This window comes from Gallus gallus, chromosome 5, assembly GCF_016699485.2.
Source record: "Gallus gallus isolate bGalGal1 chromosome 5, bGalGal1.mat.broiler.GRCg7b, whole genome shotgun sequence".
In the NCBI taxonomy this organism is placed as follows: Eukaryota; Metazoa; Chordata; class Aves; order Galliformes; family Phasianidae; genus Gallus; species Gallus gallus.
Genome location: NC_052536.1, coordinates 38,849,547 through 38,863,885, shown reverse-complemented (window position 1 = coordinate 38,863,885; position 14,339 = coordinate 38,849,547). Strand labels below are relative to the sequence as shown.

Here is a 14,339-nt window from a genome sequence, read left to right as displayed (position 1 = left end):
CCGCCCCGCCCCGGCAGCGCGCGCCGTCCGACCGCGGCGGCGCAGCCAAAATGGCGGCGGGGGCGGCCGCGGCGGCGCTGGGCCGGGAGGGCGGGGAGGACGCCTTTCGTCGGCTCTTTCGCTTCTACCGGCAGCGCGACGCGGCGGACCTGCGGGGGGTGGTGGACTTCTCCGCGCCGGGGGGACAGGTAACGGCGCGCTGTCGCTGCCCTCGTTGCACGGGGCTGGGGGTCGCTGGGTAGCGCGGCACGGCGGGGCCCAGCCGGCCTGCCCGCCTCCGCCCTCGGGAGGATCCGGGCTCCGTCCCCGAGCCTTTCCCGCGTCATCGCAGCGTCGGAGGGCCTTCCGGGGCTGGAGGTGGGCGCCTTACGAAGGGCGATGCCCGCAGAGGCCCCACGCGAAGGACGGCGGCGCCCCCCGATGGTGAGGCGCGGAGCGGCCCGTGCGCGGGCGCTGCACGGCAGAGCGCCTCGTGTCGGGGCGGCACGAGAAGGGGCGGTGCCGGTGCCGGTGCCGTGCCGTGCCGGTGCCGTGCCGTGCCGTGCCGTGCCGTGCCGTGCCGTGCCGTGCCGTGCCGGTGTTGGGCTCTTGGCCGAGCGGGTGGGCTGTGCCGGTGTGCAGGAGCTCCTCTCCAGGGCACGGGTGGCTGTGAGGGATGCTGGCGCGCACGGGCATATAACTGAAGCCGCCACAGTAACAAAAATCCTCTCTGCAGATGTACTATTTCCGCTTGTATTTGCTTATTGCCACCGCTCGCTAAATTTCTACACAGCAATAAGTGGTCTCCAAAGCCTCCAACTGAAGTGTACGTTACTTGAGGGAATCAAACAGGCTATCGCAGCTTTCCGGGCCTGCCGGATGCCTTTGGGCCTGAAAAAGTGGGGAGAGCCACAGAGGGGTCAGGGTGTGCTTCTCCCACCCCAGGAACACGTGGGAAGAACGGGGGCGGCCGTCCCCTCAGTGAAGTTTCTTTTCCTGTTGTCTCAACAACCGTCAGGTTTAGCCATGAGCAGGAGAGCCTCTGAAAGCTGTGTCTTCGCGGTTCAGTGGTTTCACCACGTGAGTAACTGAGAAGTGGTCCTTTGAACCCATCTCCCCCTTTGTCACCTGATAAAAGGGTAAAGGATCTCTTCTGAAGTAGTATTAAATATGGATTCCCTATGAGACTATGCAAATAGTGAGGGTAGGGCGTATAGCTAAAATGAAACTTGTCCTAGTTTTTCATATTCCCAATACTTAGCCTTTTATTTTTATTGTTGTATTATAGTGTGTACATTTCTATCTTCAGACAGTAATTTTGATACTGTCAACTAGACACAAAACCTGACCTGTAAGAAATTGTTCAGGCATTAGCATTGAGCGCGGTAGTTGTTAACGCTTCAGCCTTTCCTGAGCTTGCAGCAATCCTTTCTCAAATAAAGGACTCTGGCACTACAGTCCTTGAAAGCATCACAAGCATCTGTCCTCTCTCCGTGTCCTTCTCTTGTGCCTCTTACCTTCTGGGATTAGCTGATAGCTTTTTAGTGAAAGAGTCTTTGATTCCTCTTCCCTCCCCCAGGTTAAAAGTATACAGTTTTTTCCCTTAAAGAACTGCAGGCCAACTAGATTGGGTCAGATACTGTTGTTCTTTTTCTCTCAGAAAAGTGCTTCAAGTGATGGAGACCTCCAGTGAAGTGTGACATCCCCAGCTGCTCTGCTACGAGGCATATTTTGCTAGTTCAGCACATACAGTCTTTCAGTGTAGGAGCAGGTCTCGTTCTTGGGAAGCCCTGGCAGCAGCCGGTGTGTCAGCAGTTGGAAAAGACGGAAAAGCAGTAAAGGCTCAGTCAAAGGCATTTCCCTCCTGGGTGTGTTCTGCAGACAGGACTCAGAATAAAGCTCTTCAAGGCTGGCAGTTACAGAGCTGCTTTTGGCAGAATTGAGAAGTTGGTAAAACTGAGCGTGTTGCCAGAAACTGCCCCCAGCGTTAGTTTAGAGTCGTCTTCTCAGCCCATAGAGACCAATTTATAGCTCATTTGCCACTGCAGAATGGGAGCGCTCACTCTTGAGCCTTAATTTCATGTATGCTTTAAAGTGGTACAAACAAAGTCTTGTCTACCTCCCCCTGCTTATTTCCCCAATTCCTAACATAAAGCTGTATTTCTGCACAGCTGTATGGAGAGCAGGACTGGGGAACTGAGCTGCAACAAAACCAATGTACCTCTACTCTGTCCTCCCCAGGAAAGTTCCCAGTCCTGGGTAAGAAAGGCAGTGAGAATGTGGTGGATACGTTTCTTTCAGTAACAGTGTGGGCTTATTACAGCTGAAACAGGTATTACTGCAATCCAGTGTAGTACACTGAGAAAATACATCTTGCTGAGCCTTGTGCTCCTTGCCCTTGTGGTAACAATGTGGTATTCAGCATTTATAGGGTTTTTGCAGTCCTTTACATCAGACAGTTTTGGCAACTTCATCACTGTCCCTTTTCTCATGTAATTACAGGTAAGAACAGTCATCTACCCTATGGAATTCTGAGCAACAACTGTGATGTTTGGAAAATGCTTTGAAGGTGTAAGGTGTTATGGGGACTACGTATTGCTCTCTCATGGAGATTGATATTCAGCAGAATGGTTTTTACAGATTGAGCTGTAATGTGGAAATGGACAAACAGTGCATTTCTTATTTTTCTTAATACAAATCATCCTTTATGAATGAAGGACATCTCTCCCGATTCCTAAGTTTTGTAAAAACTGTAGGCTCTGTTAGCAGCTCTGTATGTCCTGTTCTGGTCACAGTTGTTCAGACAATAGTTCCCCTGTTTTCACAAGGTTCCCTTTATTTTAATGGAATATGGCAGCACTCTACAGGCGCTCTTTTTGAATGAGCTTTGTATCCATTTCTTCTTTCTCCTCCCTTTAACAGATCTGCTTTCTTTTACCAGGTGTTCAGATCGCAGCTCAGTATTTCTTCCGTCAGCGACCAAGATGCCTGCAGGGCAGGACTGCAGCCGGTTAGCCGGTGGAAAGCCTATGGCCTCAGTGGGTACCCAGGTAGGTGCCCCTGATTTCAAGAAAAATGATTACAGCCTTGTTTCTTCTGATTCAGGCATCCTTCATTTTATCTTTCTTGCCCCATCTGAAAAATCTACTTTGGCTTACCTCAGCGTAATTTAATGTTTGTGATGTTGGTTTGTTCTTCTTGTTGTAGTTTTGTTGGCGTGCTTTCTTTTAAGTGCAGGAGGACAAACACATCAGTTAAAGGATGAGATGCAGTGATACATGGAGATTAGAACAGAAGAACCAGTGGTTTCATGGCATCTTAACCAAACAGACCATCCCTTGTGGGAAAGAATCCATATTGCCATAGCCTTTGATAGAAATGTTATACTTCTGCAGCATCAGTTCCTCCTCAACATACATCATAAACGTTAGATGAGTGACTGAAATACAGCCACTTCAGGCCTGAAGTGTGGCTTCTATTTACTGGTGTACAGGAAGTGAATATTGACCTTTGCAAGGTATGGAATAATTTCATTAGGCAAATTATTTCAAAAACTGAAATTGATATTAGATTTTCAGGTCACTTAGTAGAGTCATAGAAAGATGTCAGGTTGGATGGGACTTATGGAGGTCTTTGGTCCGTCCTCTCTGCTTTAAAGCAGGGCCAGATTAAGAGTTAGATGAGGTTGCTGAGAGCTTTGTTGAGGTGAATTCTGCACATCTCCAAGGACAGAGATTACTTTCAGTGCACTTGATCCAGTGCTCAGCTGTTCTCATTGTGATTTTTTTTCACCTTTTATCTAATCACAATCTGCACTGCTGTAATTTTTAACATGCTTTCCGTAATCTTGTTATGCACCCTGGAGAAGAATCTGGCTCCATTCTTTGCAAGCCCCCTTTAAGTAGCTTTTAGTCATGTAGGCCAACGTGCAATCAGCCTTAATTGCCACAAGGGTGCACTACTGACTCAGGCTCAATTTGTCCTCCAAGACAAACTGGTTCTATGACAGGTTGTTCTTGTTGACACCTGCTTGACTTATCAAGATTGAGGCTGGAGACTACTTGTGTTAGGCCTAGGTTCATCCTTAGTGTGCTGCAGGATTCTGCTGCTGTACGAAAACTGCATCGGCATCCTCAAGGCAGATTTTATTATTATACAGATCCCTGAGGAATTCCTCTTTTGCTTATTTCACTCAGGCTAACTCTTTCAAGGCCAAAAATATTGCCTTCGATGCCTGGATTCTTGTTCTCAGTTCTGTGTGTAATTAGCCCTCCAGGCTTTAATTCCTTCATTAGTACCTGGAGGTGGTATCTATATATCCCTAGTACAGCATAATTCCTACAGGTAGTAAAGTGTTTTGAAACCTGCACGTCAAAAGCTGTAGACAGAAAGGGCAATGTTATTACTCTGTTCTATACAGAGGCCAACAGAAAGTAAATTTAATGCTTCTGGCAAAGAAACTTGTTGTAATCAGACCTGTAAGGAAGCTACCTGTAGACTGAAGGTGCAGGGAATAGAATGAAGTGAATGACGGTGTCTTATTACTACACTGAAGGCTCTTTTTCTAACCACTTAATTTAATCTTCTAAGGTCTGTGAGATAGGCTGGAAAGAAGATTTTTCCATGCTTTTATTACCACTTTATAAAGGCCACAAGGCAAGTTTGTATCCTACTGAGACACCCAGACTTGCTTCTTCCTTTTCCATCTATTTTTGTCTGTTTACCTTGATATGACTGAGAAGTTCAAAAAGACAGAATAGGGCAAAATCTTGAAACCTCCTTTTCCTTCGTTCCTGCTGTATCCTTTTCTTTCTTTTTATGTGAATGTGTTGGTGAGTCTTACTGAATTGACAGTCTTTGAAAGAAAGCCTTGGTTCTCAAGGTAAGTATGATACAGATTAATAGCATCTTCTCAGCGCGCTCATTCATCAGTGCTGTCAATGTTGTCCTGGAAGGAAACACCCCTCGGGTGTTGGGGGAAAAATCCAGTAAAGAATCCTGCTAGCTTTTCTAATAATGGCGCATCTTATGGCAAGGACTCCTTTCTGTTAAGATATGGAACAAACAGATCCATTACATCCGCACTAACCCTCTTATTTGGGCTGTTGCTTGAACTCAGCCTGAAGTGCTTGGCTAAATCACTGTGCTCACTAGCTACCTATTTACTTTGTTTTGTTGATAAATTTTGCAGTCATTTTCATTAATAGACTACAGCAACATAGTTGGAATATGGTTTGATTTTCGTCCCATTTGAGTAATACCATACAAAAGTGCAAAGATTGATAGAACCACGCTTGCTTGGAAATAAGCACAAAGCAAAGGAGAAAACAGTTTACGTTCTAAGAACTTGGCCTGTGGGCTGCTCTCTGCAGTTTGTGACAGTGAAGGAGCAATAAGAAGACAGAATGAGCTCTGAGACAGCAACAAGTTCATTTTGAAGACTATGAGTTAGCCATCATGATAGCTGTAGTAATTATAACAACTATAAATCTGAAGAGTTAAAGAGAAGAATTCTGCTGAAGCATTTCAGTATCAAATTGACTCCAAAGCAGCTGGCTTTCCAAGTTCCTGCCCCTTTATCTACCTGCAGTCCGTATGCCTTATGCAGATATGTTTTTGCCTGGTTTTTTTTTCATTCAGACCAGCTTTGAGTGCCCTCCATGCCTTCTAACTTACAGGGATACATTTTTTGGACTGAAAAAAACAGTAGGTCTTAACCTTTCAGACCTGTTAATAGATGTTTCAGGTGTGCTTTCAGTACCTCCAACCCTTTTCCTTTGCTCTGATTTTATTAAAAATAGGGATATGCCTAACCATGCTTTCTCCCCCCCACCCTCCCTACTTTTTCTTTGTGGTCAGGGTTTATTTTCATACAAAACCCTTTCCTTCCGGGCTGCCAGCGTCACTGGGTGAAACAGTGCCTCAAGCTATACACCCAGAAACCCAATGTCTGCAACCTGGACCTGCACATGGCTCCTGAGAAGACCGCTGATCTGTGGGGGCAAAGCAAGGAAAAGCTGAGGTGAGTCCAGAACAACCTTTGGTCAAAACTAACAGAGCCAGAAGTGCTCAGCTCTGAGAAGGCTGAATTAAAAACGGCAAGGAAAGGAAGCTGAAAAAGATTGTGTACATGCTGTATAGTATACAGTATACAGATCGTGTCAAACGTGCCACATTAAAGATGTATCTTTGTATGATGTGCATCCTTGTTAAGTCTCTTCTTTTACATTAACAACATGATTTTTTAGTAGCAAATTATGCCAAATCTATCAGTTTAGGGTAGAATAGCAACCCTGGCTGATGTCGTGGTGCTCAGAAACTTGCAAAGCTCAACTACAAGTGGAACCGTGAGGTCTCCTTAGACCTCAGTTTTCCTGAGGCAAAATGGATCCTTTCCAAACGTGCTGTGCCTGCTAACTCTTCTTTCCAGTCAGCTGCTGGATCTAGTATGCTGTAATTGAAAAGCTGTATATTGACTTCTTGGTATATGCACTCAAATTGACCAGTTTCCACGTTTTGATGTTCAGATTTTTTCTTTCATCCAATCTGAGATAGCAATTAAATGTGTGCCATTTCAATGTCAATCTTGTTTACTTTGAAAGATTCCCACAGGATCAGAGCTCTGTGGCAGACAAAGCTCCCTTTCTTCTACCTGATTTGGAGACTAATAGAGAATTTGTCCAAGTTTTAAAGTCAAACAGAAAACGTTCAAATCTAAGCACTAAAGCTTTTTTTTCTTTAAATAATAATTGTAAAAATAAAAAGTTAGATGCTGTTTACAGTATACAATCATTATTTATTTAGGTGTTTGTCATTGTTGATTTAATTGCTTATTTTTGATAAGGTTGTGTCATGTGCTGGAGTGACCAGATTTCCCTGCAGCTCTGTTAGGAAAATTGGCGTGCTGAGATTGTTCTTAAAAAAAATATTCTTCACATCCACAAGAAATGGATTTGCCAAAGCAAAGCTTGAACTTCTACATGCTCATACCTGGGAGAGAAGTTAGCCGGCACTTGAGTTTTCAGTTGGAATTTGTTACAGAAGTTCAAATGCCTTTTTTTTTTCTTTTTAGTTTTCCATCAAGTATGAAAAAATTGTTCTTTGAAAGCATTGTGAATTGTGCCCTACAGCTGAAAAAAGTTGGGTACTGTTCCAGCTTGACAGACCTTTCCCAGCAGTACCTCCTGCACACATGGAATGGTCAGAACAGAGGTTAATTTGCAGCTGAATCTAGTTCACTTGGAAACAGCATTTGGAAGAGCAATGGTTGGCAGAAACACCACCAGTTTTATTAAACATTTGGCTTGGTCTTCACATCTGCAAACTGCTGTATCTATGCTTTACCTGGGGGAAGCAGATCAAACTAGCCAACTTGTCTGGTATTAGGAGTGAGAGCTTTTCAGACAGTGGAGAAACATGATGCTTAGAGGGAGGCGTGTTTCCAAAGCTGGATCCAGCTTTAATGCTTTTTATCTTTCCATCTTCTTCTTTAAGGCTTTTTAATCTTCCATCAGATAGATAGCTTAGCGTGCTTGGATCATGACATATCTGCTGTTTGCAAGAATCATAAGGTAGGGAGAGTCCATACAGTTCCTAGAAATGTATGCTGTGATCTCTCTGCAAAGTGGAGTACTTTCTTAAAGTGCAGAGCACACGTCCCTGCAAGGGATATATATGCATGTGTATGTAAGAAAAAGGTTGGGAGGATTTTATAGATGGAATCATTTATCAGCAAGTGAAGAAAAAAAAAGAATGCTTCAGATCATCTCCCCCCATAATCTTCAGTCTTGCTCTCTTTCTAACGTAGCTTAACCTGAACTTCTCAGTGTCTTCTTGCAGGAGCGCCTCTGCTGCAAGCTTAGGAACTGATTGTTTCTAAATATGTAACACTCCAGACTTTCCCCTTCTAAACAATCACGTATGAAATCACATGCAAAATAATAAATTCTGGGAATCTGGACCTTCTGAGCTAGTGTTCCTGCTTCTGTGTGAACGTTAACGCAGCAGCTAAAGAAGATGAAGGGCACTTTCAAAAGGCAGGTGCTAAAGATGTTTAATTATGAACCTTAACTTATCGTTTGGAAGATGCAGAGGAATGAGTTGTGGCCTCTCAATTTTCTAAATGTTGTTACTTGTTAGCAGGCTCCATAAATTGTTCCAAACAACATGTATTTGATGCTTACAGTGTTGCTGCATTATGGCAATTACAGTTGCTATTACCCTATGACAAAGAAGGAAACTGGAAAGATGACTTTCTTTCAATATTCAGTGAGCTATGAGAAAGTCAGTACAGGTAAAGAAACTGGCCTTTAACTCCCATTCCTGGTTTAGCTTACAAGCAACTAATACTAACGCTCAGTAAGGAGAAGGGCAGAAACAAGCTGTGTATCCAGTAGAAGTACACACTGAATGCACATGCTTGGCTGACACTTGACCATGGCAGCACAGATACTATTAATTCAGTTTTGTAAAGGAGATCATGTCTTGCTGAACTAATGAGGCTATAAATGAGAGCCAACCATCTGACGTTACTGTTCTGTTCTGTCTCCTCCCTTTCTTTTCCTTTTTTACCATATCTCATGACTAAGTATGAGAAAAGAAACTGAAATCGCTGGCATAAGTGAACTAGGAGATAGATGTGTACCTTCCACTTTGTATTTGGCACTAGCACGCTTCTGTCTGATTTACTACCGTAGTACTCTTTGCTGTAACTTTGTGAGGACTTTTCTTTAAGCCACAGTAAAAGCCCATCCCTGAGGTCTCTTCCTGCCTTCCAGTAAGAAGTGCAAATTGTTGTGAGGTTACAGGTCACTGCATTAGGGTGGTCACTGGAGGAAAACAGTTCTGCTATGCATTATGCTGCTCTTTCCTTAAAAAAAAAAAAAAAAAAAAAAAAAAGATCCAGTGTACTTTTTGTCTTCTGCGACACCCTGAATAGAAAACAGCCACAGTGTAGATTCCTTGACATTACAAGATGCATATATTCATATCTAAAGCCACCTTACAGAGCTAATTCATCCTAAGCACTTCTTGTAAAAGTACCAAGCAGTAGAACTAATGGCCTTTTGCTTAGGAGAGTGTTTTACAGCTTCATATACTTCACTGTCAGCTAACACATTTTTCTGTCTTGTAATTTTCCATTAAGTGCCTGGAATATTTCATTCTTGTGTTTATACGTTTGAGATCTTCACAGATTCTCTTTCAGCTGCACAAACAGTACATGCTCAATTCTGACTTATAAGTCTGTGCCAGTTCACTGTGTTGTCTCTGTATGATATCCCAGTTTAGGTACCAGAGAACAGATAAACCAGCAATTGGCAGCAGACTACAACTTGCACAGATTGCGTGAACTGAATTTTCAGTTCTGAAACTCAGTTCAGAAACAGAAATTTCAACAACGAACAGTGGCATAAAAGTAAAATGAAAATAAAAGTTTAGCATTGATGGTTTTAACAGGCTCACGTGGACGAATGAATCTCATTACTGCATACTGTAGTACCGTGAAATCTCTCAGAAATTAGCATGTATCCTGTTTCTTTCAATTTTGTCTTTGCAGAAGGAAAGGTTCCAGTAAATGTGAGCCCAGAAGCTTACTGGAGAAGCTGCGCTGGGTGACCCTCGGTTACCATTATAATTGGGATACCAAGGTATTGCAATTTAATTCTTCTCCTTTTCTTCACTGTAAGTACTCAGAATGGCAGACAGAAAGAGAGTATTATGGAACAAAATTTAGTAAGGTTCATAGGATCCTACACGACAGTCTCAAGGAAGGGCTGTAACACACCGTGCTCCTAAGAACATTTTAATCTTTTTGGGTTCACCATGGAGGACTTGACAGCAAAAGCCCATGGTTGCCTTCTTTGCTTCAAAAGGTAACACAGTAGCATATGCTTTGCTCTAGACCCACGACTCCACTTCAGGATAAGTGAGCATTTTTACCTTTCTAAAAGGTATAGTATGAAAAGCACTCAGAGCAAGATTGACCTTTCATGCTTGAAGACAGGTACTTCTGAGAACTGCTGCTCCTCAACAGAGGGGTGAGAGCAGGAAGAGTCTACTTAAGTTGTGACTTTGAACTTAGAATCTGAACCAGTATAGCACAGTCTCACCAACTAACAGCTATTTTGGGGCTCCTCAACATAATGGAGACAGAAATAAACTTGTTCAGCAGATTGAGGCAGATAGAGGCTGAGAAAGGATAGCAGAGTGATTATGTATATTCTATCAGTATATTACAGATACTTAACCGAATCAGTTTGCAGCCTTATATTTACCAGATCAGCATATTACTTTGAGGCCTTAAGAAAACTTGATTACTCCCTTTCACTCTTGGAAGTCAAAATCACTTGAGGAAGAGAGGAAAAAGTGGGTTTGCTATTGATGCCTGTCTGTCTTATCCTTCAAAGAAGGAGCAAGGATGTTTGTTTCAGAGCTCTGAAATGAGCTTTCTTGGCAAGATACAGAACTCTCCATTAGCAGAATTAGGTGGTGACTGAATGACCTGAAGTAGATCCTCAGGATGTTTGTATTAATATACCAATTTCAAGTTTAATTATAATGTTCAACTCCATGACTGAAATGAAAGACTATTAATTCAGGCAAGTTTTGCGTAGGCCCAGAATTAAATGATTTGAGGAAAACTTCTTTTGTTATGCCTATGTCCTTCTTTATGACTATCAGCCCGACTTCTGAGATATGATTCATTGTTTGTTTCCGGTTGCATTTGCTGTTCTGATATTCTAGGTTTGCTCTTTTTGTGTTTTTGTTTTGTTTTGTTTTTTTCACTTTCCTTCCTCCAGAAGTACTCAGCAAATCACCACACTCCTTTCCCCTCAGACCTTGCATTCTTGTCAGAACAAGTGGCTGCAGCCTGTGGATTCCGGGGTTTCCAAGCCCAAGCAGGGATCTTGAACTATTATCACTTTGATTCTTCACTGGGAATTCATGTGGATGAGTCTGAACTAGACCATTCTCGTCCCCTTTTATCATTCAGGTGAGTCCATTTGAGTGTTACAGAAGGCATAGTGGATTTATTTATGTGTTTATTTATATTTACCGTGATCACATATGGTTATAGGAAGTTAGTATGATGTACTTAGTTAATTGAGCATATAATCTTTATTCTCCAAAGACCTGAATATTAGGAAGCTGTAGCTCAAGGACACTGCTTGAATAGTATGGATGTGGCATCTCAGTGGAATTGCTTTCAGTACAAGGCACAGCTACGTTCTAAAGCAATAGAGCAGCAATTTGGGCACTAGGCAACAAGCATGAAATACCTCAGCACAGCATCAAAACTGAACAGGACAACTGTTCACACTGTGTCTAAAGTATACTAGTCCTCTTCATCTGTTTTCCATGTTCTCTGTGTTCTAACAAGGAGTCCATCGGCATTTTTGGTTTAGTTTGTTGTTGTTTTCTAAAGAAATACAGTTGCTGCTAATATTTTCCTATTGTACATATAATTTTCTCTACCTCAATTTTGTTTTCTCTTCTTTCTCTGTCCTCATACCATCTTTAGTTTTGGGCAGTCTTCCATATTTTTACTTGGGGGCCTGAAGCGGGAAGAGGCCCCAACAGCAATGTTCATGCACAGTGGAGATATCATGGTGATGTCTGGCTTCAGCCGTCTGCTATATCATGCTGTCCCCCGTGTCCTTCCCAACCCTGAAGGGACTGCTTTGCCTTCATGTTTCGACCAAGCACTTTCTTCAGACCTTCCTGTTGGCTCAGTCATTGAGCACAGCTCTGATGAGGATTGGCAAGTCTGTGCCAAGTACTTGCAGTCTTCCCGTATCAACATGACTATTCGACAGGTGTTGGCTGAGGGTCAGAAATTTCCAGAGGAGTCTGGGACAAACACGGAGAGTCGGGCACCCTCTGAAGACAGTCACCATCAGGAGAACAGCAGAGCCAAGAGACATAAACCAACAAACAGCTGAGACCCCAAGGTTGTGCTAACATGGACTGAATGGACAACATCAGTTGTGCTAGAAGTCTTTGTCTATACAGCCATTAAGAAACAACTGTAGAATAAAAGCAGTCCTTGCTGCTGTAAGGAAGAGGTTGGGGTCTGGGATGAAGAAATATAATGGGAAAGAAGGATAAATTTAGGACTGGGACTCAGAAGACGATCTTCGTTGTGGGCATTTATTGTACTTGGTTCCCTCTATGATGTACTCTCTGCAACTTTCTGACCTGTATGTCAGAATTGGTTCAGTTATGTTTGTAAAATGTTTTTAAATAATTGGGCAGAAAGTGCTAGCAAATGATACCATTGCTATTTATTAAAGAAGCTCATCAGGCTGGTAAAGCTCAGCTGGAGTGCATTAACAAATGTGAGGGAGAGTAGGTTGCTATGAAACCTACCTGCAGCATTTCCAAGAGAATTACTTCTGCAAAAACTGGTTCAGTGATCAGAAACTAGCAGCTCCCTTGAGCAACACGTGGTAAGCTTGTTCTAGCCTTGTGCTCTCCTTCTGCCTGCTTGCAGCCCCTCAGCTGCAACAGAAAATGATTTTGAGTGGATCTGGACTTCTTGCATACCTCAGCTTTTAAAGGGAAATGACATGGGGCGATATTAGAGTACCAGCTGAGTATGTCCTACACCCCCATTCTTTCACAACTGTCTCCTCTAAGTGCCTGCAGATGAGGGTCCCGCAGCCTCAAGCTAGCATCTGTAAGTTACAGAATGTCTTTCAAATAAAAAGCAGTGAAGTTGTAGACTGAGTACGTAAAAAAGAAAATTATCAGTGAGCATCACTGTTGCCAAAGATAAAGACACTGAAACAAAGAAAAGTACTGGCTTTTGTTCTCATTCTCTTTAAGATTCAGGCCTTCCTATCGGCTTTTTAATGCAATTTTAATTGTTGGAGTGGAATGCTCTATCTGTAGGGTATTTTGTTGCACTTTCCAATGAATAAACTTACTCGGTTTTTAAATTAAAGATCTCTATCAGTTTGGGGCTTTTTTCTTTTTCCTTTTCTTTTTCTCCCTGTTAGTTTCAATGTATTGTTCACGCTGCTGCTGCATCCCTCGTGCTGTTTCCTCCAGGCATCTTTTAGATCCATTGCTCTGCCATCTGCCAGCTCTGGCAGAGAAGCTTTATGTGTATGTCTGCAGGGCCACTTTGCTTAAGAGCTCTTTTGGGCTTGTCAGGTCGTTTCTGAGGGGTGCAGCCTGCGGTATCAAAGTCCAATCTAGTGTGTTTATGGCATCTTTTCCTCACAGGGGTAAGTGTGTTTGATCTGCTTATTTCACTTCAGGTGAATATTTGTGTGTGCATCTGTGCAGTTAATTCCATGTACAATACTGCAATGGGTTCCAGTAATTTAATGAGCAAAATAATTAGATATGGTGTTTAGTATCTCACTTCCGAGTTCCATGCCAGAAGAGTGTCCTTTCTATACCCTCTGTGGGTTTGGTGTAGTTACAGCTAAGCCCTAGAAGAGTGAATACTGTCACAGAGAGAGGTTACAATATGACCAGAAGAGAAATGTTAACTGTCCAGGTAGGTCTTGAAGACCAGCAGAGCACCTTTAGTGGCACCAGTAGATAGGGACAGGGAGAGGAATGCTCATCTCCCTTACAGTGAGAAGGCAAACCCTGTTCTCAACTCAGAAAAGAGCAAAAAATCTACGTACGCCCTTATCACTGAAGCTTAGAGAAGATGGGATGTGTGGATCTAGACAGTTAAAAACCAAACTGGACTGTAGCAGACTGAGGTTGAAGTATCTTTACATTTTCATTTCTTAAATGCCTTCAATTCCTTATAAACGTGACAAATCATAGAATCATAGAATCACTTGGGTTGGAAGGGACCTCAATGATCATCAAGCTCCACCCTTCCTGCTGCAGGCAGGGCTGCCAACCTCCATATCTAATACTACACAAGGCTGCCCAGGGCCCCATCCAACTGCGATTCAAGAACAAGAAACCATACTGTCTGAAATTGTAAGAAATTCTGAAAAACAGCAATAGCAATTATTGATGTCCATCCAGGCTTTTTAATTAGATGTGGCTGTGCTGAAAACCTGAGTTACAAACTTGCAGTCAAGCTTATTATCTACTAATGCTACTGTGAAATGCACTTAATATAATTTTGTATCGGACACCCAAAAAAAGAAGAACCCAGAAACAGGCATTCAGAAACAGTACTGTGCTAGAGAAATCTACTATTATAAACTGGGCTGCACAGCTGTGCCCAAGACAGATTTGCTGCATGTCTTTTTCTTGGCAACCAGGCAGTAACTTACTGGCAAAGCAGTCCCTAGAGCTGTGCCTGCTGCCTTAAAGATTCTGCTCTTAGGTATTTTTCCTTTGAGAGCTTGTTGACATTTTTTTCCCCTCAATGTTCCACA

At 42.9% G+C, this 14,339-nt stretch overlaps 1 protein-coding gene and 1 long non-coding RNA gene across 7 annotated transcripts in view; one reads left to right on the top strand and one right to left on the bottom strand.

Moving 5' to 3' along the window:
- The first annotated feature begins 41 nt into the window (after positions 1-41).
- On the top strand, positions 42-12,925 carry ALKBH1 (alkB homolog 1, histone H2A dioxygenase). 3 transcript variants are annotated; one of them, NM_001031552.2, is given in 6 exon segments: positions 42-188; positions 2,921-3,029; positions 5,839-6,001; positions 9,536-9,626; positions 10,779-10,972; positions 11,501-12,925. In NM_001031552.2, coding segments are annotated over 6 exon segments (1,116 nt in total). In that variant the 5' UTR covers positions 42-50; the 3' UTR covers positions 11,922-12,925.
- Positions 1,218-14,339, bottom strand: part of LOC107053523 — a 31,595-nt gene continuing 18,473 nt past the window's right edge. For 3 of the 4 annotated variants that reach the window (XR_006939514.1, XR_003075272.3, XR_005860470.2), the window contains exon 5: positions 1,218-5,024. This is a non-coding gene — a long non-coding RNA (uncharacterized LOC107053523). Of the gene's footprint in view, positions 5,025-12,568; positions 12,657-14,339 lie in introns of those variants that run through there. The other variant, XR_003075271.3, reaches the window with a different exon arrangement.

What these genes read in the sequence shown, in the direction of transcription:
- ALKBH1 (XM_040701125.1), top strand. Translation starts at nt 2,823, where the DNA reads ATGGAATATGGCAGCACTCTACAGGCGCTCTTTTTGAATGAGCTTTGT. An exon ending in TGGCCTCAGTGGGTACCCAG is followed by an intron (nt 3,030 to 5,879) that starts GTAGGTGCCCCT and finishes CCGGGCTGCCAG; the next exon opens with CGTCACTGGGTGAAACAGTG. An exon ending in CAAAGCAAGGAAAAGCTGAG is followed by an intron (nt 6,002 to 9,535) that starts GTGAGTCCAGAA and finishes TTGTCTTTGCAG; the next exon opens with AAGGAAAGGTTCCAGTAAAT.